This window comes from Carcharhinus amblyrhynchos, chromosome 8, assembly GCF_965287045.1.
Source record: "Carcharhinus amblyrhynchos chromosome 8, sCarAmb.v2.hapA, whole genome shotgun sequence".
Lineage (NCBI taxonomy): Eukaryota > Metazoa > Chordata > Chondrichthyes > Carcharhiniformes > Carcharhinidae > Carcharhinus > Carcharhinus amblyrhynchos.
This window is the reverse complement of record NC_137331.1, coordinates 36,639,498-36,666,636: the sequence shown is the minus strand read 5'-3', so window position 1 is coordinate 36,666,636 and position 27,139 is coordinate 36,639,498. Positions and strand designations below refer to the sequence as shown.

The window sequence follows — 27,139 nt, the reverse complement described above, 5'->3', positions numbered from 1 at the left end:
AACAGGGTAAATATGCAGCATTTTGGAGGGGTAAGGCCCAGGCAGGATTGTTGTCGGTGCAGACTTGATGGACCAAAGGGCCTCCTTCTGCACTGTAGGGTTTCTATGATTCTATGTTCTGCCATGTTGGGGTTCGAACTTAAGACCCCAGAACATTAGCTGAGTTTCTGGATCAATAATCTAGCGATAATACCTCTAGGCCATCACCTCACCATATATATAGTAGCAAATGGAGTATTGACGTTCTGTAAAGCCTGCTGTAGAAATGGAAAAAAAAACACATGCTTGAGGTGGAATCTGGAAATACACAGCAAATCAGTCAGTCTTTGGTAAAAATGCAAAAATAGCTAACATTTGAGGTGTGCACCCTTCATATAAATTGCCCCTCCCCTGTCTGGATCAGTGGTTCCCAACTGGTATGCTGTATTACACCAATGTGGCATGAAAAAAGATTCAAAATGATACAAAATTCATGGAATTAAACTAAAACTAACCAGCTGTGTGGTCGGTATCTCCAAGACCTGCCAGTTTTAGGCCTCCTGCACGTGTACAGGCCGGGAAACAGCCACACATGCAAGGTTTAGACCTTCTACATTGGTTAGGCCCATGCAAATGACTGACAGGACTTGGAGCTGAAGATAAGGGCAGAACGGTGGCATGGTGCTTAGCACTGCTGCCTCACGGTGCCAGGGACCTGGGTTTGATTCCCGGTTTGGGTGATTGTCTATGTGGAGTTTGCACATTCTCCCTGTGTCTGCATGGGTTTCCTCCTGGTGCCCTGGTTTCCTCCCACACTCCAAAGATGTGCAGGTTAGGTAGATTTACTCTGTTAAGTTGCCCCTTAGCGTCAGGGGGACTAGCTAAGGTAAATGCTTGGGATTATGGGGATAGGGCTTGGGTGGGATTGGGGTAGGTGTAACTCAGTGAGCCGAATGGCCTCCTTTTGCACTGTTCTATGATGTTATAAAGGTTCCTTGTGCCCACACTAAAAGTGAAAACTCAAAAAGGACACAAAAACCTTGGGAGAAGTGAGAGAGGCAGGGAGAGGTTAAAAAAAAGGACAAAGGACATAGTTAAAGATTTATTTATTAGTCACAAGTCATCAGCACTGCAATAAAATTACTGCGAAACTCCCCTTGTCGACACAGTCCGGCGCCTGTTTGGGTCAACGCACCTAACCAGCACACCCTTCAGAATGTGGGAGGAAACTAGAGCATCCGGAGCAAACACATACAGACACAGGGAGAACATGCAGACTCCGCACAGATAGTGACCCAAGCCAGGAATCGAACCAAGTCCAGCTAACCACTGCTACCTTGCCACCCTGAGAGAAGTTAAAAACGAGGTTCCCAGTCAGGGAAGAAGACAGAGGAAATAGGAGGCGCGATGTGACACATAAAAGATTGAGATCCACTGTTCTAGATGCTGACTGACCTGTAGTGCGTTTTCATGTTTTTCTTCCCAGGGACATTTTGGGATAGGCATTTAATGCAAGCCTTGACAGTGAAGCCCATGTTCCAGGAACTAAAAACAATGACTAATTGGACTGGCTCATATAGGTGCATTTAAGAAGAAACTTGATGAGGGAGATAGCATTAGAAAAGGACTTTGATCACATTAAGTTAGGAAGGGTGGGAGGATGCTTCTATGGAGCATAAACACCAGCATTGACCAGTTGGGCCTGTTTCTTGCTGTGAACTCTGCGTAGAATTCCGAATGTGTGGTACTGCAAATTCCAGTTGGAATGTCAAGAGCAGCAGCTACATCATCCTGTCATGGGAGACACGGACAGGGTGGATAAAGCAGCTGTTCCCTGTAGTTGAAAGGTCAATAATGAGGCAACAGGAGATTTAGTAGGGATTTGAGGAAAGCCTTTTTCCACTTGGATGGTACAGTAAGAAATCTCAACACCAGGTTTAAATCTAACAAATTTATTTGGGATCACGAGCTTTGGGAGTGCTGCTCCTTTATTGGGTGAGTGGGACTCACCTGATGATGGGGCAGCGCTCCAAAAGCTCGTGATTCCAGATAAACCCGTTGGACTTTCACCCTAGTGTTGTGAGACTTCTTAGTGTGCCCGACACAGTCCAATGCCAGCATCTCCACATCACACCTAAAGAGTGACAGGTCAAGTGTTCCATCCCAGGCAACATCCTGCTAAATCTGCTCTGCACCCTCGCCAGTGCAATCACTTCCTTCCCATAGTGTGGCAACCAGAACTGAACATGGTATTCCAGCTGTAGCCTAACCGAGCTTCTACACAGCTCCCACATAACGTCCCTACTGTCATAATCATGTTAGAGGCAAGCGTCCAGTGGGCCTTCTTGACAACCCTATTAACCTGTCCTGCCATCTTCGGGGATCTATGAACAAGCACCCTCAGATCCCTTTGTTCTCTGAGCCACCTAGTGTCCAGGAGTCCAGAATAAACTGTCGGGGAGGGTAGTAGAGGAGGTAAACCTCTCAACCTTTAAAAAGTAGATGGATAAGCACTTGAAATCTTGAAGTGTAATGATATTAAAGGTTATGGGCGAAGTGCTGGAAAGTGGAATTACTAGTTTTGTCAGTGTGCCTTCGATGGGCCAAAGGGCCTTTTCTTTATACGGTGACTCTGTAAATCTCTAAATCCTAGGCATCCTTTCTAAAGCGTGGCACTTGTAATTAGGTTCAGCACTCCAGCTGGCACCTAACCAGTGATTTATAAAGATTTCACATAGCTTCCTCGCTATTCTAACAAATATAAAGTTCGTTCGTTTGACGTGTGCGTTCGGTCAGATTAGCTTTGCCATTTCATCCAATAAATACCATAAAGCTGAACTTTGATGAATCAGACGTCCATCTTTCCTGTGGGGACACAGTGTTCAGATGCTAATTTGACTTTGGTACAGTAATAAATCAGCCTTGCAGGGTGCAACTTTTTTCCAGCCTTGCTATTTCCTGAACCTTCATGGGTTCCCATTATGTTGATGCATAACCCTTAAGAAGCAGCTTGTTCTGACAAGGGAACATTGAGTAATTGGTTGAATGCATACAACATAACCGTCGTTGGTGCTGCAGATTACAAAGGAGTTCTCACTGGAATCACCGCCTTAGGCTGTGTCTGCAGAAGGCACAGGAAGGAAGTGACATCCAATTCTGATTCTCCAGGATATTTGAAGAATGTTGGGTGTAAATTAAAAGAGGTGGATACTCAGCAAGACCTTGGTGTCCTCATGCATCAGTCACTGAAAGTAAGTGCGCAGGTACAGCAGGCAGTAAAGAAGGCAATTGGTATGTCGCCCTCAATAGCGAGAGGATTTGAGTAAAGGAATAGGGAAGTTTTACTGCAGCCGTGCAGGGCGTTGGTGAGGCCACACTGGAGTATTGTGTGTAGTTTTGGTGTCTTTTTCTGAGGAAGGATGCCCTTGCTATAGGGAGTACAGCAAAGGTTTAGCAAGCTGGGATGGCAGCTTTGTCATATGAGGAGAGACTAAATTGATTAGGATTATATTCATTGGAGTTTAGAAGAGTGAGAGAGGATCTCTTGGCAACTTATAAAATTCTAAGAGGGTTAGACAGAGTAGATTCAGAAAGAATGTTCCCGATGGTGGGCAAGTCATAGCGGTCATAGTTTGAGGATAAGTGGCAAACCTTTTAGAACTGAGGTGAGGAAAAGTTTTTTCACCCAGAGAGCGGTGAATGTGTGGAATTCATTACCACAGAAAGTAATTGAGGCCAAAACATGTCTGATTTCAACAAGAAATTAAATATAGCTCTTGGGATAAAAGGGATACAGGGAAGGAGGGATCAGGATATTGAATTTGATGATCAGCCATGATCATAATGAATAGCAGCGCAGGCTTGAAGGGCCGAATAGCCTAATCCTGCTTCTAGATTTTATGTTTCAATGTTTTTCTGTTGATCATTCATGGGACATGGGCAATGCTGATAAGGCCACGATTAGTTGTTGGTACCCAATTACTCTGGTGAAGATGGTGATGATCCATCTCCTTGGACCACTGGCATCCATATTGTGAATATACATCCACAGTGCAGTGAAAGGACTTTGATCCAGCCCTAGTAATGGAACAGCGATATAGTTCCAAGTCAGGGTGTATGACCTGGAGGGGCGTTTTCAGATGGCAGTGTTTCTATGCACCCGCTGCACTTGTCCTCCTCCTGTTATCACTGTGGGTCTTAGCTGGGTTGTTTTTAGTTAGAATCAATAGACAGTGCTCGAGGCAAGGCTGTTGGTAAGCTTTACCTTTGAGTGAATGTTCTTCTAACTATATAGAGAACAAAGAGCACGAGACTTCACTTACGATGACAGTCATCTCTCAATAGACACTGTGGCCTTGTATTCATAAGTCAGTGATGATGTAAGCTGTCTAGTTACAAATTTAACATAAACCCTTTACATTGCACTTCTAGGTGGCAGAGGTCATAGGATTTGATTTGATTTATTATTGTCACATGTATTAACATACAGTGAAAAGTATTGTTTCTTGCATGCTATATAGACAAAGCATACCATTCATAGAGAAGAAAAGGAGAGAGTGCCATAGCTAGGGTGTAGAGAAAGATCAACTTAATGCGAGGTAGGTCCATTCAAAAGTCTGATGGCAGCAGGGAAGAAGCTGTTCTTGAGTTGGTTTGTACGTGACCTCAGACTTTTGTATCTTTTTCCAGGCAGAAGAAGGTGGAATAGAGAATGCATGGGGTCCTTAATTTTGCTGGCTGCTTTTCTGAGGCAGAGGGAAGTGTAGACAGAGTCAATGGATGGGAGGCTGGTTTGCATGATGGATTGGACTACATTCACAACCTTTTGTGGTTCCTTGCGATCCTGGGCAGAGCAGGAGCCATACCAAGCTGTGATATAACCAAAAAGAATGCTTTCTATGGTGCATCTGTAAAAGTTGGTGAAAGAGATAGCTGTTTGTATGTTGCTAGCAAAGAAGCCTCAGCAAGTTACTAAAGGGCACCTAGTAGATGGTACACACACCGCTACCATGTTGAATAGTTAACCATGGGCTCCTCATTGCGGTCAGCTTTGTGCTATCAGTAGCTTAGTCTTGTGCAGGGTTAGAGTAAGTTATTGAAAAGATTCCTGGAATCCTACAATAAAGACTTAGCATCCTATTTTCTTTGTCATTTGTTCATGGGATATGGATGCAGCTGGCTGGACTAGCATTTATTGCCATCCCTAATTGCCCTTGAACTGAGCAGCTTGCTCGGCCATTTTCAAAGGATATTTAAGAGTCAGCCACATTGTTGTGGGGCTGGAGTCACATGTAGGCCAAACTAAGGACAGTAGATTTCCATTCCTAAACGGCACTAATGAACGAGATGGAGTTTTACAACAGTTGACAATGGTTTCATGGTCATCATTAGACTTTTAATTTCAGGTGGGATTCGAACCCCAGTCCTCAGAGCATTACCTTGGTCTCTGGATTACTAGTCCAGTGAAAGTACCACAACGCCACTGCCTTCCCTCATTTGAGAGGGGATGTGGGGGGTGACAGCATTGAGCGTGTTCCTGATCCTCATCATTCTAGCGCCTCCTGTTGGAAGATTAATCATGTGTGGACACCAGGGGTGGGGGGCTAAGTTTAGGGCTCAACTGATACCCCCATGGTCAGATAGGCTGCTGACATTCACTGCCAAGGTTCAAAGATAATTATTGGATATTTGGACAAGGTAAGGATGAGATTATCCCCAAGCAGAAGATATTGAATAAACTTGGCTTGTATTCTTTGAAGATTAGAAGAATGAGGGGTTCTCTTATTGGAACATATAAATTCCTCAGAATCTTGACAGATGCTCCTTTGCAAAATCAGAGCGGGCTTAATGGGCCAGATGGCCTCTTCCTGCACTGAAGGAACTCTATTGATCTATGAAACCACACAATATGGCAAAATGTTATGGCGTCCTTGCAAGTTAATGTCGGTGTGTTATCCTAACTCAAGTACTTTTACAGTTTATTTATTAGTGTCACAAGTCGGCTTACATTAACACTGCAATGAAGTTGCTGTGAAAATCCCCTCGTCGCCACACTTACATAAGAACATAAGAACATAAGAAATAGGAGCAGGAGTAGGCCATCTAGCCCTTCGAGCCTGCCCCGCCATTCAATAAGACCATGGCTGATCTGTCGTGGCTCAGTTCCACTTTCCCGCCCTCTCCGCATAACCCTTAATCCCCTCTCTTATCAACAACCCATCAACCCGCTTCTTAAAAATATTTAGCGAGGTAGCCTCCACCACTTCAACGGGCAGAGAATTCCAGAGATTCACCACTTCGGCGCCTGTTCAGGTATACTGAGGGAGAATTTAGCATGGCCGATGCATCTAACCAGCTTTCGGGTTCTGGGAGGAAACCAGATCATCTGAAGGAAACCCATGAAGACACAGAGAATGTGCAAACTCCACACAGACAGTGACCCAAGCCAGGAATCAAACCTGTATCCCTAGTGTTGTGAGGTAGCAGTGCTAACCACTGTGCCACCGTGCCATCCTTACTTAGGTGACACCAAAGTAATTTGCGCAATGACACAGTGATTAGCAGTGCTGCCTCACAGCACCAGGAACCTGGATTCAATTACCGGCTTGGCTGACTGTCAGTGTGGAGTTTGCACATTCCCCATGTCTGGGTGGGTTTCCTCCCACAGTCCGAAAGACATGCCGGTTAGGTGCATTAACCTGAACATGTAAGCCTTACTTGTGACTAATAAATAAATAAACTTTAGGGATATAAAGAGAATATCTTGCCTTGATGATCCTGTAATGTTCTTGTGCATCACCGCGCAAATTTCTGACTTTTTAAATTTTACTATTGCAGATTAAGTTGGATCTAACAGTGATTAAGTGTCAAACATAAATATTTTGTGCACAAATGAAATGACATATTACAGTTCTGTTCAGTTTTTGTAAATGGAAATCCTCGTGAGCAGTCGGTATTCTGATAAAGTAGCACTCCGAGCGAATTTGCACATCATAAATGCTGCATTTTTGTGAAAACCTTGATTTCAAATGATCTTCGAGGGCGCAACAAAAAACACTTTCAAACCTGCATAATTAACTTAACAGAAAGGGTTTTGATGCAATGTGATCGATGATCCACTACATTGAGAAATACAAAGAGTTCTTTCAGAACAATTCATTACTGTGCGCTGCTGCAGAAATTGTGGATTGCTTCCAAAATTAGCTGCCTGACTTACAAGAATTGATATGAAACAAATTTGTAACCACAGAGGGGGAGTGGGTTTAATGTCACTGGACTGGTAATCCAGAGGCCTAATTCGAACCCCACCAGAGCAGCTGATGGAGTTTAAGTTAAGTTAAAGTTCGGTGGGAATAGACAATCCCCATCATGGTTCACAAATGCCCTTTAGGGAAGGAAATCTGCCTTCCTTAACCAGTCTGGCCTACATGTGACTCCAGACCCACAGAAGCATGGCTGACTCTCAACTGCCCCTCTGGAATGGCCCGGCAAAGCCACTCAGTTCATTTAGAGATGGGGAACAAATGCTGGCCCTGCCACCGACACCCACGTCCCAAGAAAGAATAAATAAAAAAGCTTCACTTTGACTTTTTCTCCAAAATGCAAACATCCCTTACAAATTCTGTTCCGTTTAGCAGTTGGCTGTTTAGTTATCCTTTAAGTTTATTTATTAGTGTCACAAGTAAGGCATACACTAATTCTGCAATGAAGTTACTGTGAAAATCCCCTAATCACCACACACTCCAGTGCCTGTTCGAGTACACTGAGGGAGAATTTAGCATGGCCAATGTATCTAACTGGCACATCTTTTAGTGCGTGAGTATAAACTGGAGCACCCTGAGGAAACCCACGCAGACATGGGGAGAATGTGCAAACTCCATACAGTGACCCAAGCTGGGAATGGAACTCAGGCCCCTGGCGCTGTGAGGAACCGTGCTAAGCACCATGCCTTGGCTGGTTAATGATCCTTGCTATGTTGGCCTGAATGCGAAAATAGCTACGGTATGCAGACAATTATACTTCAGGGCAAAAACAAAACTGTGATTTAAATGAATAAAAAATTAATTACTTCATATTTGCTTTAATGACCCTAATGATTGTAGTTGCTCACAGTGCTTTGCTTTAAAAACTAGAGTCACATCATCAAAAGAATAAAGATGCTGAGTTAAATCAGTTTACACAGACATTTTTCTTCGTAGTCCTTTCATCCTTAGTAAACATTATTATTATTTTAAATTTGATGGCTTAGTGGTAGCACTCTCACCTCTCATTCAAAACACTCTCCGTTAACTCCGGAGTCTTGAGCATCAAATTTAGACAGTCATGTGTAGTGCTGAGGGAGTGCGGCACTGTCGTTTGGCGTTAGATATTAAACTTTGGGAGTTCCAGGTGCCTGGGAAAGCATAACTAACCATCATGGGGGGGCAGCATCTTCAAGAGGGGAGGATGAACTGGAGACAAAACTGAGCCTTTGTTTAATTCCCCTAACGAGCTTTGATGCATCTTCTGGTGCACGTGGCGAGCTAGTGAGGCATTATCTATTCCCACCGTACTGTGGTAAGAGTTCACTCAGGGAGTCCGCGTTGCTGTGTTTGTGTTTGTGTGTTGTAGCGTGGAGCAAAAGGTAGTGACGGTAGAAGCACCAACATTCTTTCCATCACATAGCTGACCAGGAATCTCCCCCATCTCTGACCGCCTGGTGGGTTTTGGAAGGACGTGTAGCTCGATACTCAAAACATGTGCGGTCATGTTACGGAACGCACCTTCCTTTGACCAGTAAGTCCTAGGGCAGGACTCGAACCCAGAGCTTCAGGCTCAGAGACAGGAACATTACTCCATTGTGCCACAAAGCTTCCTAATTGATCCCGTGCATGGGACAATTTAGCAAGCTTGCCTACTTTTGTCCCTGTGTTTTATTTGAGCTTTTACCTTAACCTTGCCTTGTTTGCGGTGATGGAAGGTCAGTTGTGGATGTACGGGAATATTATATCGCTGCAGTAGAAACATAGTTTGTCAGAGTCCGTTGGTTCAGTGAGCGACTCTGTGATCTGATACTTCTGTACGTCAACAGCACTTCCAAAAAGCAAATCATGAGGAGAATTGGATTGGACAACCCAGCATGTACTCTTCATTAATTTTACTAAGTAAAGAATCTACGCCCTCGGTGGTTTGAGTTGAGTGACCTGCTAGTGCCATTCCTTATTGGGAGCGCTGGATTGGAATCAATCCCCTATGTCTATGTCTAGTCATAGAATTATACAGTGCAGGAAGAGGCCACTTTGCTGCTATTTATTATTATTGCCACATGTATTAGTATACAATGAAAAGCATTGTTTCTTGCGCGCTGTACAGACAAAGCATATACCGTTCATAGAGAAGGAAAGGAGAAAGTGCAGAATGCAGTGTTACAATCATAGCTAGGTTATAGAGAAAGATCAACTTAATGCGAGGTGGGTCCATTCAAAAATCTGATGGCAGCAGGGAAGAAGCTGTTCTTGAGTCGGTTGGTATGTGACCTCAGACTTCTGTATCTTTTTCTCGACGGAAGAAGGTGGAAGAGAGAATGTCCGGGGTGCTTGGAGTCCCTAATTATGCTGGCTGCTTTGCCAAGGCAGCAGGAAATGTAGACAGAGTCAGTGCATGGGAAGCTGGGAGGATTTGGTCCATCTGCTGTGTCTCTGGAAGATCTACCCAGTTAATCCCCCTTTCTCCCCATAGCCCTGCTATTTCTTCCACTTCAAGTATTTGCCCAACACTCTTTTGAACGATACTACTGAATCTGCATCCACCACCTTTAAGTCAATGCCTTCCAGATCACAGCACTTTACTGCATTAAAAACAATTCTTCTTACCCGTCTTGCTGGTCTTTTTGCCAGTTACTTCAAATCTATCCTCTGCTTCCCAACTCTCTGGTCATGGTGTTATGGTTCAGGTTAGAAACTCCAAAGTGTTTCATGGTGCCTGTCTAAATCATACGTTTTGCATCTTGAATTTGGCTAGGATAAGCATGAGATGTTTCACCTCAGGTATGATTCAAATGACCCACTAAGGAGCTTCTATCAAACAAAGTGTATTTGCGAATATAGTTAACATGTATAGTAAGAAAACTAACAAGAACTTTTATCAATTACAAACAAGAAACAGTCATGATCATGAATATATACAAGCTGTCCCGATCAAACCAACCTCCATAAACAATTCATTAATCAGATTCTGGAAATTGACGAAGGATCATCCAGACTTGAAACGGCTCCATTCTCTCCCCACAGATGCTGTCAGACCTGCTGAGATTTTCCGCATTTTCTGTTTTTGTCTCAGATTCCAGTATCCGCAAGATTTTGCTCTTATTATACTGGAAATTGAGTCTTTTTGTTGAAGCCTCTGGATTCACTCCAAACAGTCTGAAGACAAGACAGCCTCCTAAAACGCCAGAGAGACTCTGGCTAGCCGCCAACAACAGCAGATTTTTGCCCTTCAGGAAAGCAAGATCTTGTTTTCAGCTACCAACAGAATTTTCAAAACAATAGGGAGAGAGAGAAAACACTTCTTTTTAGCTTGCTGTCCCTTCTAAAACTCAAACTCAAACCTGTAGCTCCAAACTGAAAATAAAAAAAAGTTTCCAAAAATACATTACTATCCTCTTAACAATGGAGGATTTGAGTGACATAGTGACACAGTGGTTAGCACTGCTGCCTCACAGCACCAGGGACCTGGGTTCAATTCCCGGCTTGGGTAACTGTCTTTGTAGAGTTTGCACATTCTCCCCACGTCTGCGTGGGTTTCCTCCAGGTGCTCCAGTTTCCTCCCATATTCCAAAGATGTGCAAGTTAGGTGGATTGATCATGCTAACTTGCCCCTTAGTGTCAGGGGGTAAATGCATGGGGTTGTGGGGATAGATCCTGGGTGGAATTGTGGTCGGTGCAGACTTGATGAGCCAAATGGCCTCCTTCTGCACTGTAGAATTCTATGACTCAATCATTCAATTCTACGATCATAAAACTGATCCCAGAGTGAACATAGACAACGCCATTTAAACCACTTAAGTAGCAATAAGAGGACATAGTCAGCCTGGCAACAATGACATCAGCTAAAGTTGTGAGCTGAGAAACACTGACTGTGCGAGCTGCAGAGATCACGATTTTAAAAAATTTCTTCAAGGTACACTAATGGAAATAGTTTTGCTTTAGTCATCTTAGCAAATGCTTTCTAACTCAGTTGAATACCTCTGCTCAGTCTTTTGAACCATCTCTGATCTGAAAGATGCAATCCTACTTCTCTAGTCCCTCTACATATTTGAAGTCCCCCATCCCTGGCGTTTGTTACCAGCAACATAGCCTCCGAGATCAGCCTGAATCAATTGTGATTTAAGCATCAAAGAAAGTGATTGAGTTAGTAATAAAAAAGAAAATCGATTGCGGTGGTTGGCGTTTGAATGTAGTACCTCTTGCAGACGCTTTACAGAAATGCTTTCCCCCATGGAAGGTTTGGTTTAAAAGCATTTATGATTGTTCTTGTAAAATGGATGGAAAAATGACCGCAGCATCTTAACTCGGAATTCAGTCACTGAGTGTCTCTTTTGATCTTCCAAGCTCATTTATATAGAAACCCCAACTTACATTTCTGTAGTGCTTTTAAGGTAATAAAATGTTATAGTTGCTTCATAGGAGCGTATGTAAAACTGCGTTCAACAACAGCCAACATGGTTTGGTCAAGGAGGTACATTTGAAGAAGTGTCTCCTCTAAGTGCCACAACTTACAATGCAAGTGTTAATACTCTGAACCTGTCATCTTTGTCCTGTAATTTTTTTTAATTCATTCATGGAACGTGAGCATCACTGGCTGGTCAGCATTTATTGCCCATCCCTAATTGCTTAAGTGTCTTGCTGGGCGATTTCAGTGGGCAGTTGAGAGTCAACCACATGGCTGTGGCTCTGGAGTCACATGTAGACCAGACCAGGTAAGGACAGCAGATTTCCTTCCTTGACATGCTATTTGCATTTGGCACTCCTGCTGATTTTTGTGGGTGCAGCACAGCACTTTGGCAAACAGCTGGACAGCAGATTGATTTCAGAAAGGTCTGATTCAACTCGAGAACAGCTTCTTCCCTGCTGCCCATCAGACTTTTGAATGTTCCTACCACACATTAAGCTGATCTTTCTCTTCACTCTATCTGTAACCACAACACTACATTCTGCCCCCTCCCCTTTCCTTCTCATAGAATCGTAGTATCCCTGCACTGCAGAAGGAGGCCATTCGGCCCATTGAGCCTGCCCAGACAATAATCCCACCCAAGCCCTATCCCAGTAACCCCATGTATTTACCCTGCTCATCCCTCTGACACTAATGGTCAATTTACCATGGCCAATCAACCTAATCCACACATTTTTGGACTGTGGGAGGAAATCGGTGCTCCTGGAGGAAACCCGTGCAGACATGGGGAGAACGTGCAAACTCCACACAGACAGTCACCCAAGCAAGGAATCGAATCTGGGTCTCTGGCACTGTGAGGCAGGAGTGCTAACCACTGTGCCACTGTGTGCCATTGCCCGAGTACTCTACAGACAGTACGCTTTGTATAGCGCAGGAAACAATACTTTTCGCTGTATCCCAATATATGTGACAATAATAAATCAATTCCAAGTGGAAAATTCTTGTGTTTGTCCCACATTTTCAAACAGGAACAATGTTAAACTCCTGTTTAAGTTCGAATGAGTAAAATGCACAACTTATCCAGATAAATATTCAGATACTTGTGCTTGTTCTACAATATAAAAGAAAGTGCCACAATGATTCACAGGCCACAAAGATACTTTATTTTTAGTTGGTGGAATTTAAGAGAGTTCAGTCCAGTGGAATATTTCTTGTGTCCCATGAGATGGTGCTTGCATTCATTGAAAAAGTGATTTTCAAACATATTTTCATTGGTGTTTTTGTTTCCCCTGAGGAGAAACATAGAAGATAGGAACAGGAGGAGGCCATTTGGCCCTTCGAGCCTGCTTCGCCATTCATTATGATCATGGCTGATCATCCAACTCAATAGCCTAATCCTGCTTTCTCCCCATAACTTTTGATCCAGTTGCCCCAAATGCTATATCTAGCCATCTCATGGATACATTCAATGTTTTGGCATCAACTACTTCCTGTGGTAATGAATTCCACAGGCTCACCATTCCTTGGGTGAAGAAATGTCTCCTCACCTCCATCCTAAATGGTCTACCCTGAATCCTCAGACTGTTACCCCTCGTTCTGGACTCCTCACCATTAGGAGCATTCTCCCTGCATCTGCCCTGTATAGTCCTCATAGAATTTTATAAGTCTTTAAGAGATTCATCTGAACTCCAGTGAAAACAATCCTAACCTAGTCATTCCGTCATCATATGTTGAATACATCTTGATTCTTCTGCTCGCTGAATTTACGTAATTACTGCTTAATTGGCCCTTTCTCATACTGAACAATTGAACTCCTTCCCTCAAGCTCTCAGTTCCTCAAAGCCTTCCCTTTTTACCAAGCTTTTGACCACTGTCCTGACATCACTTTGTGTCTCAGTGTCAGAGTAGCTGCAATTTGGATTCCATTGTTTTTCCTCGACAGGTTGAAGCCAAGTTGGAAGCAATCTGTCCTCAGCGATTAGTATAAAAATTTTGGAGGCACGATGGCATGGTGGTTAGCAGTGCTGCCTCACAGCGCCAGGGCCCCGGATTCAATTCCGGCCTCAGGTCACTGTCTGTGTGGAGTTTGCACATTCTCCCCGTGTCTGCATGGGTTTCCTTCAGGTGCTCCAGTTTCCTCCCACAGTTCAAAGATGTGCGAGTTAGGTTGATTAGTCATGGTAAATTGTCCCTTAGTGTCCAGGGGGATCAACAGGGTCAATGCATGGTGTTAAGGGAATAGAACCTGAGTAGGATTGTGGTCGGTGCAGACTCGATGGGCCGAATGGCCTCCTTTTGCACTGTAGGATCCTATGAGGCAGGAATCTCTTGTCCCAATTAATCAGATTGAGGTCATGCAGATTTCCCAAGAGTTCATTAAACTCATGGCGCACTTTGTAAATCAGATTGAAGATTGTAGAGAACTTGTACTCTTCTTGATGTCAAGCCAATGTGGTGTGCAACAGGAACTATCACCCTACTTCATAGCTAACTGCACTCTGACCCTGACTCCATTGGGGACAGAAGGAAAACTGTTAATCACCAACGTTCATGGTGCATTGTGCAACGTAAAGAGGTCAGAGGCTAGGAATTCTGCGGCAGTTAACTCAGTTCCTGATTTCCCAAAGCGTGTCCTCCTACAAGACACAAGTTGGAAGAATGTTTCAAGAAGTGTTTCCAAACATGCAAAAAGCTCAACACCACCCAGGACAAAGCAGCCTGTTTGACAGGCACTCCATCTACCACCTTAAACGTTCACTTTCTCCACCACCAATGTACAGTAGCAGTTGTGTGCCCCATCTGTAAAGATGAAGTGTCCAGATAGGGTCTAAGTCAACAGAGAGCCAGATATATAGGGGGTGCCATTGGCAATGAGCAGTCCGGTCAACTTGCGGTCTGCTTTCTATCCTTTGTGGAGGTTTCATTTCCCTTTTAACCCTCTCCCTCAGTGGCTTTGGGGAAAGCAGCTAACAGAATGAGATGCCTTGCAAACCCCCCCCAGAATTTTTAGTGCACGCATTGTGATCCTTTAATCGCCTGCATCTGCCAACTCTATGCATGTGTAGTTCTAATCTTTCCATCCATTACATCGTTAAGAGTGATGGAAATAAACAAGGAGTCACGTGGTACGATTAGTACTTCGTGTCACAGCTCTCCTGTATCAATATTATCCCCTCATATGAAAAGACTTCCACTGGAATTTATGACATTAACAAAGAAGGGTGTGCAACTAGTAAATGTGTTCATATCCCATGAACAAATAAATAAATAATTTACACAGCTTATTCGCAGCATAGAAAGCGATCTTTTTGGTTGTATCACAGCTCGGTATAGCTCCTGCTCTGCCCAAGATCGCAAGAAACTACAAAGGGTCATGAAGGAAGCCCAGTCCATCACTCAAACCAGCCTCCCACCCACTGACACTGTCTACACTTCCCACTGACTCAGGAAAGCAGCCTGCATAATTAAGGACCCCACACACCCCGGATGTACTCTCTTGCATCTCCTTCTGTCGAGAAAAAGATGCAAAAGTGTGAGGTCATGTACAAACCAACTCAACATAAAGCTTCTTCCCTGCTGCCTTCAGAATTTTGAATGAACCTACCTCACACTAAGTTGATCTCTCTCTACACTATATTCTGCACTCTCTCCTTTCCTTCTCTATGAGTGGTATGCTTTGTCTGCATAGCGCACAAGAAACAATACTTTTCAATGTATACTAATACATGTGACAATAATAAAGATCAGGACACAGGTGGGTGCCCTCCTCACTTCATTGTCTTTGTAGAGAGGCCTCTGCCTCCCTCCCACACCCCCAGGCCCACCTTAAGCATCCCCTGTCCCCACCTTGGCATGCAGTTTCCCCATCCTCACCACTCAGGCACTGCCCACTGGAATCTGCAGCTGGATCTTTGGAGGGCTATGGAAATGATCTGACTCAGAATGTTCGCTTGCTCTCAACACATTATCACTCATGTGGGATTAACGCTGTTAACATTTTATAGCTATGATTTATGGCAGGACAGGAAAGGTGGCCCCAGTAAAACCTTTCATGAAACATGCCTAATGTATTAGCTGTTCCTTACGCCAGTGATTCAGTGGTGTTTATTGTTATTTATCAATTTATTTCTCTCATTGACAAGTTCTATTCTTCTGACCAAACAAATTACAGCCATCTCCCAAGAATTAATTCTTTCAAAATACCTAGTTCTTCTTGGGCTTTATTATTACGCAAGTTGTGTTGATAAATGCAGGTCTTACCCATAGTGTCTTTACACTGCAGAAGGAGGCCATTCAGCCCATTGAGTATACACCGACTCTCTGAAAGAGCACTGTACCTCGGTCCCCATCTTCTCCCTGTAATCCTGCTCACTGATCGTGGCCCTCTTATCTGCCCATCTTTGACCACTAACGGGCAATTTAGCCTGGCCAATCCATCTAGGACATATATGTTTGGCTGATTTTCACAGTAACTTCATTGCAGTGTTAATGTAAGCCTTACTTGTGCCTAACAGATAAACATTAATTTTATTAAGGGACAATTTAGCTTGGCCAATCCCCCTAACCTGCACATCTTTGGTCACTAAGGGGCAATTTAGCATGGTCCATCCACGTAACCTGACATCTTTGAACACTAAGGGGCAATTTAGGATTCTCAATCCACCAAACCTGCACACCTTTGGACTGTAGGAGGAAACCAGGGCATCCAGAGGAAACCCATGCAGACATGGGGAGAATGTGCTACTCCACACAGTTACCCAAGCCAGGAATTGAACCCGGGTCCTTGGCACTGTGAGGCAGCAGTGCTAACCATTGTGCTGCCCCAGAATATATTACACATTGTTCAGTGCCAAAGGATGGACTCTCCCTAGCTGTACATGGTTTGGAATCAGTTAGTGAGCAACCTGTTGCCTCTTTGATGCTGTCAGTGGCTCACAGAGTAGGAGCACTTTGCAATACACTGGCCCACACAGACCTAGAGCAACACTGCTGTCTGCTGAGTCGCCTGGCCAGCAGTGGGGACACTCCTCCTGTGCTCACAAGTTGACAGTAATACTTGTTTGCCCCTGCTTCATGTTTGCTTGTTCCAACTAAACAGAAAGTGAATTATTTTTAATCCGAACAAGGCTCAGAAATTCCAATTCAAACAGCAGTGCTCAGGACAGCAGTGATTGTGCCGGATGTAATTACAACACACAATCTGACACATCACAGAAAGACAACATTGACAGTGGAGGCATTGTCTTTCATAAGCCTAGCATCAAATTCAGACTTATTTAATTAAAAACGTTCAATAATGTACTCATTGCCGTGAGTATGATGTTTCCCCTTGGCTGTGCTGCTACCATTTATGATTTACTTTTCCAATTGAAAATGAAGGCATGTGTTTCCATTGCAGAGATGTAGGCGACTGCAGACCATCCCAAATCATTTGCTCATTGAACAGCATCCCGTGTTGTCATAGAATCCCTACAGGGCAGAAGGAGACCTTTCGGCCCTTCAAGTCTGCATCGACTACAATCCCACCCAGGCCCTATTCCCATGACCCCACATATTTACCCTGACACTAAGATCAATTTGGCTTGGCCAATCCACCTAACCTGCGCATGTTTGGGCTGTGGGAGGAAACCGCAGCACCCGGAGGAAACCCACGCAGACACGGGGAGAACATGCAAACTCCACGCAGACAGTGATCCAAGCTGGAAATCGAACCCGGGTCCCTGGAGCTGTGAAGCAGCAGCACTAACCACTGTGTCGCCCCAAATGTATTGTGGGAAATGCAGGAGCCAGCTTGTGTAGAGAAAGATGGCGCAGACAACAGTGAAATAGATAACAGGATAATCGAAGAAGTTTCTTTTGTTGGGGGAGGGGGTTGGTTGAGTGGGGGTTGGTTGAGTGGGGGTGATACAACTCCTCTGTAAATGATGCATTGGTAACTTTTTGATTTGATTTATTATTGTCACATGTATTAGTATACAATGAAAAGTATTGTTTCTTGCATGCTATACAAAGCATACCATTAATAGAGAAGGAAACAAGAGAGTGCAGAATGTAGTGTTACAGTCATAGCCAGGGTGTAGAGAAAGATCGACTTAATACAAGGTAGGTTCCTTCAAAAGTCTGATGGCAGCAGGGAAGAAGCTATTCTCGATTTAGTTGGAACAAGTCCTCAGACTTTTGTATTGTTTTCCTGACGGAAGAAGTGGAAGAGAGTATATGGAGTATGGGGTACTAAATTATGCTGGCTACTTTGCTGAGGCAGCCGGGAGTGTAAACAGAGTCAATGGATGGGAGGCTGGTTTGTGTGATGGATTGGCTTCATTCACAACCCTTTAGTTTCTTGGACAGCGCAGGAGCCATACCAAGCTGTGATTCAACCAGAAAGAATGCTTTCTATGGTGCATCTGTAAAAATGGGTGAGAGTCGTAGCAGGCATGCCAAATTTTCTCAGTCTTCTGAGAAAATAGAGGCGTTGGTGCCATGGTGGCACAGTGGTTAGCACTGCTGTCTCACAATACCAGGGACCTGCTTTCAGTTCCTGTCTTGGGTCACTGTCTGTGCGGAGTCTGCACATTTTGCCCGTATCTATGTAGATTTCCTCTGGATGCCCAGTTTCCTCCCACAGTCCGAAAGACATGCTGGTCAGGTGCATTGGCCATGCTAAGTTCTCCCTCAGTGTACCTGAACAGGTGCTCGAGTGTAGCGACTAAGGGAGTTTCACCGTAACTTAATTGCACTGTTAATGTAAGCCTACGTGTGACACTAATAAATCAATTTAAACTAGGGAATTTTCACAGTAACCTCAGTGCAGTGTTGATATAAGCCTTGTTAGAATGTAACCAGTGACAGCTCTGTATTGGATGTAATTTGACCAATGGAAACAAGATGTAAGGGTCAGCTGACCCAGTAAATCATGGAACCAATTACAGAATGATGTCGTGGTCAGCTGACTAGTGATTCACTATAAATAAGGAACATAGTTGTAGGAAATGACCCGTGGCAAGGCTCCAATTTTGGAGTAATGATATTTCTTTATTAAATCCTGTCTTTGATTTATAAGCTGGAGCAAGTTTTATTGTATTTTCATTGGCTAAATTTTGAAGAATTCCTTCTGAAGAAACAAGCCTTATTTAAAATGCTAATAAATAAATTTTAACCATTTGTTGTCTGGATTAGCTAGCATGCAATTGCCCTCTCTGGGTAAAGATTGTCAAGGTCCCAGAAATGTTACCTGACAAATGGGTCACGGTCTTCAGGAAGGAAGGAGAGAGAGAGAAAGAATGGGAAACATTGAGAGCAGGATCTACTGTCCCATTTAAGCATGGAGCGAACATAAGTTCGAACTATTGCAAACTGGTTTTCTCTTCTGAACATTTCTTGCCTCGTGTCACATTCTGATCATCCTGAACTAACACGGTAGATTTTAGCTGTGGTACAATGAAGGTTCCCCTTGTGTTTCCAAAGTCAGATGGCTTGTTTGTTTGAGCAAGGATGCTGATGGGAAGGTACTGTTGGGGAACTAATTGGATTCACAGAGTTGGCAGATATCATTGGGTTTTATTATCTGTGCTGAGCTGTGATCTATGAACAGCATGTAAATTAGTTTGTAGATTCTAGTCTCAGAGCACTTGCAACAGGATATTAGTAATGGTTTTAATCACACAGATGTCTTGCATTGCGTACTGTGTTCCGGATCCGTCAGATTGCTCTTGTACCCCTACCAGCAGACTGTGTTGAGCATAACAATCCTCTTTTTCATGACTAAACCCTGGCGGATATAGGTATGGCACCATGTATAGATCGGAATTAAGAACCCCACTTTGCTGAGCTTAGTTAAATTAGACAGTTGCTGGGCAACTGAGGCCACAGCGTAGAGTATGGCAAGTCACGGTGAACACTGTGCACACCATGTGTCCTTGTTGGTACATGTTGAAGCAAATTAACCACTTCATATAATGGAACCCCACAGTTTTAAAGGTGTGCCTGAGCAGCCTGTTATAAAAGTGCAATAAATAAACAAAATAATAAATAAAATTCAGAGGGGGCCTGCACCAACCACACTCTCAGCCAGGTCCTATCCCCATTAGTCCATACATTTACCCTAGGTAGCCCCCGACACTAAGGGGCAATTTAGCATGGCCAATCCACCTAACCCGCACACCTTTGGACTGTGGGAGGAAACCGGAACACCCGGAGGAAACCCATGCAGACACGGGGAGAACATGCAAACTCCACACTGACAGTGACCCAAGCCGGAAATTGAATCCGGGCCCCTGGCACTGTGAGACAGCAGTGCTAACCAAGGTGCCACCGGGTAAGTACATGGGGTTATGGGGATAAGGCCTGGGTAGGGTTGTTGTCGGTACAGGCTCGATGGGTCTTCTGCACTGTAGAGATTCTATAATTAAATATTGTGCAGAGGTTTACTTGCGAACATTTATCCAGGACTTGCTAATGTTCTCATTAATGCAATTGGTACTGCTGGGTCATCATTGGCAACCCTCACGTGTCTGAATCAGGAGACTGTGGCTTCAAATCGTGCTCCCAGCACTTAGGGAGTGTGAGGAAACAGTGCACTCTGTCCAGGATTAATAGTTTGAAGAAATATGTGTGTCTGTTCCACTATTCCTTGACCGCTGAACTCTGCCTAAGATTACATTGGGACAAAGGTAATATTTGGCAGCAAAAATTTTTAGAAAAGAAGAGATTTGTGGGTGATGGATGCTTTCCTGAAAGTATTGCTGAACTGCCAGGTTATCGGTGAGGGTGGCATGCTTAAGTGTTGGCAATTCTCTATGCCCTTGGCCACAGGCAGATTGGACTGCGTGAGGCAGGGATCATTGAATGGAGGAGTGGATACACTTCTCAAATAGCGCAAGCGAGAGCTGTCACTTGGCACTGCGTGCACACAAAACCATTCTGAATCAAGCTTGAGAGGGTACAGCCATCGGGCAAGACTGAACCAGCTGAGGTTCATGAGAAAAGCGAGGGCGGAGATGTGCATGATAGAGGTCTTGAAAATTGTGAATGGGTTTGATAGGGATAATCTTATGGAGATGATATTTCCACTGATGGGGAGACACAATCAAGTGGCCATTAATATAAGATAGTCACTAACAATCCAGCAGGGAACTTGGCAGAAATACTCCTTCACCCTGAGAGTGGATTCTTCTTTTCGTTCGTTCGGGGGATGTGGGCATCACTGGCTGGTCAGCATTTATTGCTCATCCCTAGTTGCCCTTGAGGGAGCATTTAAGAGTCAGTCACATTGCTGTGGCTCTGGAGTCACACTTAGGCCAGACCAGGTAAGGACAGCAGATTTCCTTCCCTAACGGACATTCATGAACCGGATGGGTTTTGACAACAATCGATGAGGGGAGACGATGGCCTACTGGTATTATTGCTAGACTATTAATCCAGAAACTCAGCTAATGTTCTGGTGACCCGGGTTCAAATCCCACCACAGCAGATGGTGAAAATTTGAATTCAACAAAAAATATCTGAAATTAAGAATCGAGTGATGACCATGAAACCATTGTCGGAAAAACCCATCTGGTTCACGAATGACCTTTAGGGAAGGAAATCTGCTGTCTTTACCTGGTCTGGCCTATAAGTAACTCCAGTCCCACAGCACTGTAGTTGACTCTCAACTGTGTTTTTCCAACAATTGACAATAATTCCATGGTCATCAGTAGATTCCAAATTCCAGATATTGTTTGTTGAATGCATTCCACCATCTGCATGGCAGAATTCGATCCTGGATCCCCAGAACGTTAGCTGATTTTCTGGATTAATAATCTAGCAATAATACCACTAGGCCATCGCCTCTCTGTCCTCATTCTGAGGGTTGGCCACACAATGAACAGGCTTTCTCCACTGATTTTGAACTTTTGCCTCCCTCACTGACCATCCTATAGAGAGGCCAGTCCACATTCTGATATTATCCATCCAGGTCATCTTGGGTCTTCCAGGTTTACCACGTGTTTTGCCTTGCTGTCCCTCTGTCTCTCTCTCCAAACACTCCCCTCCTGTTCACATCACCGGTGCAAAATATGCAAGCTTCCTTAATATGAGTGCCTGGAGCGAGTTCCTGTTAACACCAGCAGAGTGGCTTAGAATGCGGAGTTTGAAGGAGTGATTGAGGTGAATAGCAGAGATGAGTTTATGGGAAGTTGGACAAACACATGAGAGAGAAAGCACTGGAAAGATAAGTTGATGGGGTTAAATGAGGGAAAGTAGAGGAAGGATCATGTGGGGCATAAACACTAGCGATGGCTATAGAATCTTCAATGCAGAAGGAGGCCATTTAGCCCATTGAGTTTGCACCAACAACAATTCCACCCACATCCTGTCCCCGTAACCCCATATATTTACCCTCCCAATCCCCCTGTAACTAAGGGGCAACTTAGCACGACCAATCAACCTAACCTGCATATCTTTGGACTGTGGGAGAAAACCCACGCAGGCATGGGGAGAACATGCAAACTACACAGACAGTCACCCCAGGCCGGAATTGAACCAGGGTCCCTGGCGCTATGAGGCAGCAGTGCTAACCATTGTGCTACCGTGCTGCCTTAGTACAATCAAGATTGTTTCTTTTTCCTCAAAAAGCAACTTTTTTTAATGTGTTACTTAATTTTATAGAATAAATGTTTGAGGAGTGGAAGAACAGATTGCAGCACCAACATATTAAGTTTCAGGTTATTTATTTATTAGTGTCACAAGTGGTCTTATATTAACGCTGCAATGAAGTTACTGTGAAAATCCCGAGTCGCCATACCCCAGCTCCAGGTACACTGAGGGAGAATTTAGCATGGCTAATGCAACCTATCCAGCACATCTTTCGGACTGTGGGACAAAAACCCACACAGACACAGGGAGAGCGTGCAGACTCCACACAGGCAGTCACCCCAGGCCGGAATTGAACCCGGATCCCTGGCACTATGAGGCAGCAGTGCTAACCATTGTGCTACTGTGCTGCCCTAGTACAGTCAAGATTGTTTCTTTTTCCTCAAAAAGCAACTTTTTTTTAACGTGTTACTTAATTTTATGGAATAAATGTTTGAGGAGTGGAAGAACAGATTACAGCACCAAAGTATTAAGTTTCAGGTTATTTATTTATTAATGTCAGAAGTGGTCTTACATTAACACTGCAGTGAAGTTACTGTGGAAATCCCGAGTCATCACACTCCAGCTCCAGGTACACCAAGGGAGAATTTAGAATGGCCAATGCAACCTAACCAGCACGTCTTTCGGACTGTGGGATAAAAACCCACACAGACACACGGAGAGCGTGCAGACTCCACACAGACAGTCACCCAAGGCTAGAATTGAACCTGGGTCTCTGGTGCGATGAGGCAGCAGTGTCACTGTGTTGCCCCTGGAGACCATTTGGAGACCAGTAACATGTTTCCATTCCCCTGTGTAATTCTTTTTTGATTTGATTTATTACTGTCACATTTATTGGGATACAGTGATAAGTATTGCTACACAGACAAAGCATAGTGTTGATAGAGTACGTATGGGAAAAGGAAAGGATAGGATACAGGGTCAGGTGTTGCATTTAGAGGTAAGATGAAGAGAAAGATCAGCTTAATACATGATAGATCCATTCAAGAGTCTGTTGGCAACAGGGAAGAAGCTGTTCTTGAGTTGGTTGGTACATGACCTCAGACTTTTGTATCTTTTCTCCGACAAAAGAAGGTGCAGGAGAGAGTTTCTGGGGTGTGTGGGGTCTTTATGCTGGCTGCTTTTCTGAGGCAGTGGGAAGTATAGACAGAGTCAACGGATGGGAGGCTGGTTTGCATGATGGACTGGGCTACATTCTCAACCCTTTGTAGTTGTATTAATTTAATGATGTTACCCTATTTGGCAGGTGGACGACATCTTGGGCGAAGATAGTGACAATGAAAGTGAGAGCGAAAAAGAAGAAAAGATGGAAGAGCAGCAGTGTACGCAGCCCCAGGAGGAGACGCAGCAGGAGGACAAGCAGACAGTGCAAAGTGGAGCGACTGAAAATCTGAAACCTGATGTAGAAAGAAGACCTAAATCATCCTCGAGTGAAGAAAGCTTAACGGGCAGAGTTCCCAGGTAGGCGTTCTTCTTTTTATTTCTACTTCTGCAAAGAGAACTTTAATATTTTCAGCACCAGATTAATTACGACCTAAAAGCTTCCATCACATTAGTCCGTCACCATTTGCTGGAAGTTTAACTTCATTTTGACTTTGAAGACTATTGATTCTCATCAGCTGAATGCTGAGGCTTCAAAGAGGTTTTGTTTCACAGTTGTTTCAGTGGCCAGTGGAACTCCTTCACATGCCAAGTTACGCTCTAAGATATTGCTTAAAGACATGAGCTTCATAATACAAACTGCTAAAAACTACATAACTTGGCTGAAGTTCTCTTACTGCTCAGGTCTGGTATATACCACCCGAAAGTGTCTTTTATAATGGCAGATGTGAAGAGAGTAACGTTGATATAAAATTTAATCATTGGCAAATAGTTTTTTTGTGACCTTTTCACACTATCTCTCCCATAGCCACTGATTCCCAGGTGGGTTAGCGTTCTGCAAGCTTCCATTGCTACCTTGCTCCAGTGGTCTTGCAACATGTCAGCTTTGTGTGTCTGTGAGTGCGTATTTGTCTGTGTGCGCATGTGTCTGCATGTGTATGTGTCTGTCCGTGTACCTGAGTTTGTGTGTGTGTGGTGTGTGTCTATGTTTGTGTCTCCTTGCACATGTGTGTGGTGTGTCCGTGTCTCTGCAAGTGTGTGTGTGTACGTATGTATATACGTATGTGTGTATGCGCATGTGTGTGTGTTGGCAAACTACTTAACATGCAAGTATATCATCGGCAAGTGGCTAGGGGATTTTCACAGTAACTTCATTGCAGCGTTAATGTAAGTCTACTTGTGACAAAGTAAGGTTTACTTATTTATTAAAGTCTATTCCAGTTCGTACTGCAGGCCTCTGGTTGAGATCCTGGTCTGTATATTTGTGTTGTTTCCCCTTTCACCTCCTCGGTACCACCTAAGGGAAGCCTCAGTGTTTCTCCTTATTCGCCAACTGAGATTGGTGAACCTGTAGCACACTCTGTGGGGTGGGCGATATTCTGTCCCCATGGCGATGTGATGACCAAAAAAGCACATCCACAGGAGAAGCTGCTGAACTCCTCCAGTGTCTCTGCAGCTTGATTGATGCAGGCGGACTCCATCCTGTTCCTCACTCCAGCCTTGCAGTTGATGGAGAAGATACGAGGGTCAGATGGTGAGCTATTTGTTTGGAGTTTCCAGTTTCTACTGTCCTCCTGTAGGCCTGTGCCTGGTTCAGTTCAGCTTCTGGATATGGTGACCTTCGGGATATTGTTGCAAAGGGTATTTTGTAAATTTGATGCACGGTCATTCCAATTCCCTGCCCAAGATCCTTTTCTTTGGTTGTGTATGGGGCATACTAAAATCACACTTACCATAGGATTAAGCTAACGACTGTGAAGGTCTACCAGTGACCCAACAAGTAGATATTGGTGAGTCGCATATTAAGCCACAGAAAAGAAACTCATTTTGCATACTTAATACTCGCTGTTTAGACATCTGTCAGAAATAATTGCTTGAATTAAATACATGAGGATCAGCGACATCTGCGGATACTTTCATAGGATCCCGACAGTGCAGAAGGAAGCTGTTTGGTCCATCGAACATGTACCAACAACAATCCCATCCAGACCCTATCCCCATAACCCCACATATTTACCCCGCTAATCCCTCTAACCTACCCATCCCGGGACACTACGGGGCAATACACCTAACCCACACATCTTTCGAGTGTGGGAGGAAACTGGAGGACTGGAGGAAACCCACGCAGGTATGGGGAGAATGAGGAAACTCCACACAGTGATGCAAACCGGGAAACGAACTTGGGTTCCTGGCACTGTGAGGCAGCAGTGCTAACCACTGTGCCACCACGCCACCCTCAAAACTGTCAGCTAACATCCTCAAGAATAATACCACAGGGAGACTTCAGTTATGTGGAGAGACTTGAGAAGCTGGAATTGCTCTCCTTAGAGTAAAGAAGGCTAAACGAGAGATTTAATATAGAACTTAAAGTTGTACGGTGTTTTATTAAGCGAGGGGAAACTTTCCACCCATCAGGAGGGCTGAGAACCAGAAGACATAGATTTAAGATAACTTGTAAAATGACCAGAAGAGAGAGGAGGATCTTTTAAAAAAACACGGCATGTTAAAATGATCTGGGAGGCTCCGCCTGAAAAGGGTGATGGCAACCAATCCAATGGTAACCGTCAAAAGGAAACTGGGTAACTTTTTGACTTGGAAGCATTCGCAGGGATATGGGGAAAAGAGAAGTGGAGTGGGACCAATCGGATATCTCTTTCTAAGACGAAACAATTGGCCAAATGGTCTTATTCTTTGCTAGAAAAAGGTTCTTTGATTCAAAGATGGAGGTAAAGGAGGAGAAAAATAAGGGAAACAGTGGAAGAGCAATAATGTCACTGGACTCATATAAGAGTCCCAGCTGTTTCCACGCCAAAACACCTTGTGGATTTAAATTGATTAATAAATCTAGTATCAATAATAGTGACTGAGAAACTGTCTTTTTTTTTATTCATTTGTGGGACATGGGTGTCGCTGGTTGGGCCATCATTTATTGCCCATCCCTAGTTGCCCTCGGAGAGCAGTTGAGAGTCAACCACATTGCTGTGGCTCTGGAGTCACGTGTAGGCCAGATGAGGTAAGGACGGCAGATTTCCTTCCCTAAAGGACATTAGTGAACCAGATGGGTTTTTCCAACAATTGACAATGGTTTCATGGTCGTCAGTAGATTCTTAATTCCTGATTTTTTTTATTATTGAATTCAAATTCCACCATCTGCCATGGTGGGATTCAAACCCGAGTCCCCAGAACATGAGCTGAGTTTCTGGGTTAATAGTCTTGCAAGAGGTGGCACAGTGGTTAGCACTGCTGCCTCGCAGCGCCAGGGACCTAGGTTCATACCTGCCTCGGGTCACACTCTGTGTGGATCTGCATGTTCTCCCTGTGTCTGCATGGCTTTCCTCCAGGTGCTCTGGTTTCCTCCCACAGTCTAAAGATATGCAGGACAGATGATTGACCATGCTAAATTGACCCTAGTGTCAGGGGGATTAGCAGGTTAACTATGTGGGGTTATGGGGATAGGGCCTGGATGGGATTGTGGTTAGTGCAGACTTGAATGGCCAAATGGTTTCCTTTTGCACTGTAGGGATTCTATAATCCCAGTAGACCATCACCTCCCCTCACTGATTGTTGTCAAAACCCATCTGGTTCATGAATGTCCTTCAGGGAAGGAAATCTGATAAACTTTACTAGCCTGGCCTACATGTGACTCCAGAGCCACAGCAATGTTGTTGACTCTTAACCATCCTCTGAAATGGCCTAGTCAGCCACTCAGTTCAATTGGGGATGTGCAACAAATGCTGACCTTGCCAGTGACGCCCTCATCCCACGGAGGATCTTTTTCCTA

The 27,139-nt window shown here is 44.2% G+C and overlaps 1 protein-coding gene across 1 annotated transcript in view; it reads left to right on the top strand.

The window, feature by feature from the left end:
* ctdp1 (CTD (carboxy-terminal domain, RNA polymerase II, polypeptide A) phosphatase, subunit 1) overlaps nucleotides 1-27,139 on the top strand; it is a 299,871-nt gene that overhangs the window by 189,670 nt on the left and 83,062 nt on the right. The window contains exon 12 of the mRNA XM_080193894.1: nucleotides 23,504-23,718. Coding sequence (XP_080050020.1) covers nucleotides 23,504-23,718 — 215 coding nt within the window. The remainder of the gene's footprint in view (nucleotides 1-23,503; nucleotides 23,719-27,139) is intronic.